The 423-nt window shown below is 48.5% G+C and overlaps 1 protein-coding gene across 1 annotated transcript in view; it reads left to right on the forward strand.

Annotated features, from left to right (window-relative positions):
- The window catches only part of LOC111959508 (protein eva-1 homolog C), a 104,873-nt gene that overhangs the window by 54,869 nt on the left and 49,581 nt on the right, over window positions 1-423 (forward strand). Inside the window, 1 exon segment of the mRNA XM_023981122.2 lies at window positions 189-312. Coding sequence (XP_023836890.2) covers window positions 189-312 — 124 coding nt within the window.

Raw genomic sequence — 423 nt, forward strand, 5'->3', positions numbered from 1 at the left:
TGGAGTGTAGAACTGTTCCCATGGCCTGGGAGGAGAAGGAGATGCCAGGAAGCTGGAGTGTAGAACTGTTCCCATGGCCTGGGAGAAGGGGATGGTTAGGGTGTTTGAAGTGGTTTTTGGTTTGTGTGCCCTCCGGCTTGATCATTGTTCTCTCTCTCTCTCCCTCAATATCTCTCTTTCAATGGTAGAAAATGTTGGATGAGTGCCAGGACAGGAGGATCTGTCAGGTCCTTGTCACCAGTCGTCTCTTCGGGATGGACCCGTGCCCCAGTAGCAGCAAATACCTCATTGTGTGGTACAAATGCATGCCTAGTAAGTCCCTCCCTCATCACCCCTGAGTTTCTTTATCATTTATACTCTACCTTATAGTGACTGATCCTGTCTGTCTATTTCTTATACACACACACACACACACACACACAC

This window comes from Salvelinus sp. IW2-2015, linkage group LG36 (assembly GCF_002910315.2).
Source record: "Salvelinus sp. IW2-2015 linkage group LG36, ASM291031v2, whole genome shotgun sequence".
In the NCBI taxonomy this organism is placed as follows: domain Eukaryota; kingdom Metazoa; phylum Chordata; class Actinopteri; order Salmoniformes; family Salmonidae; genus Salvelinus; species Salvelinus sp. IW2-2015.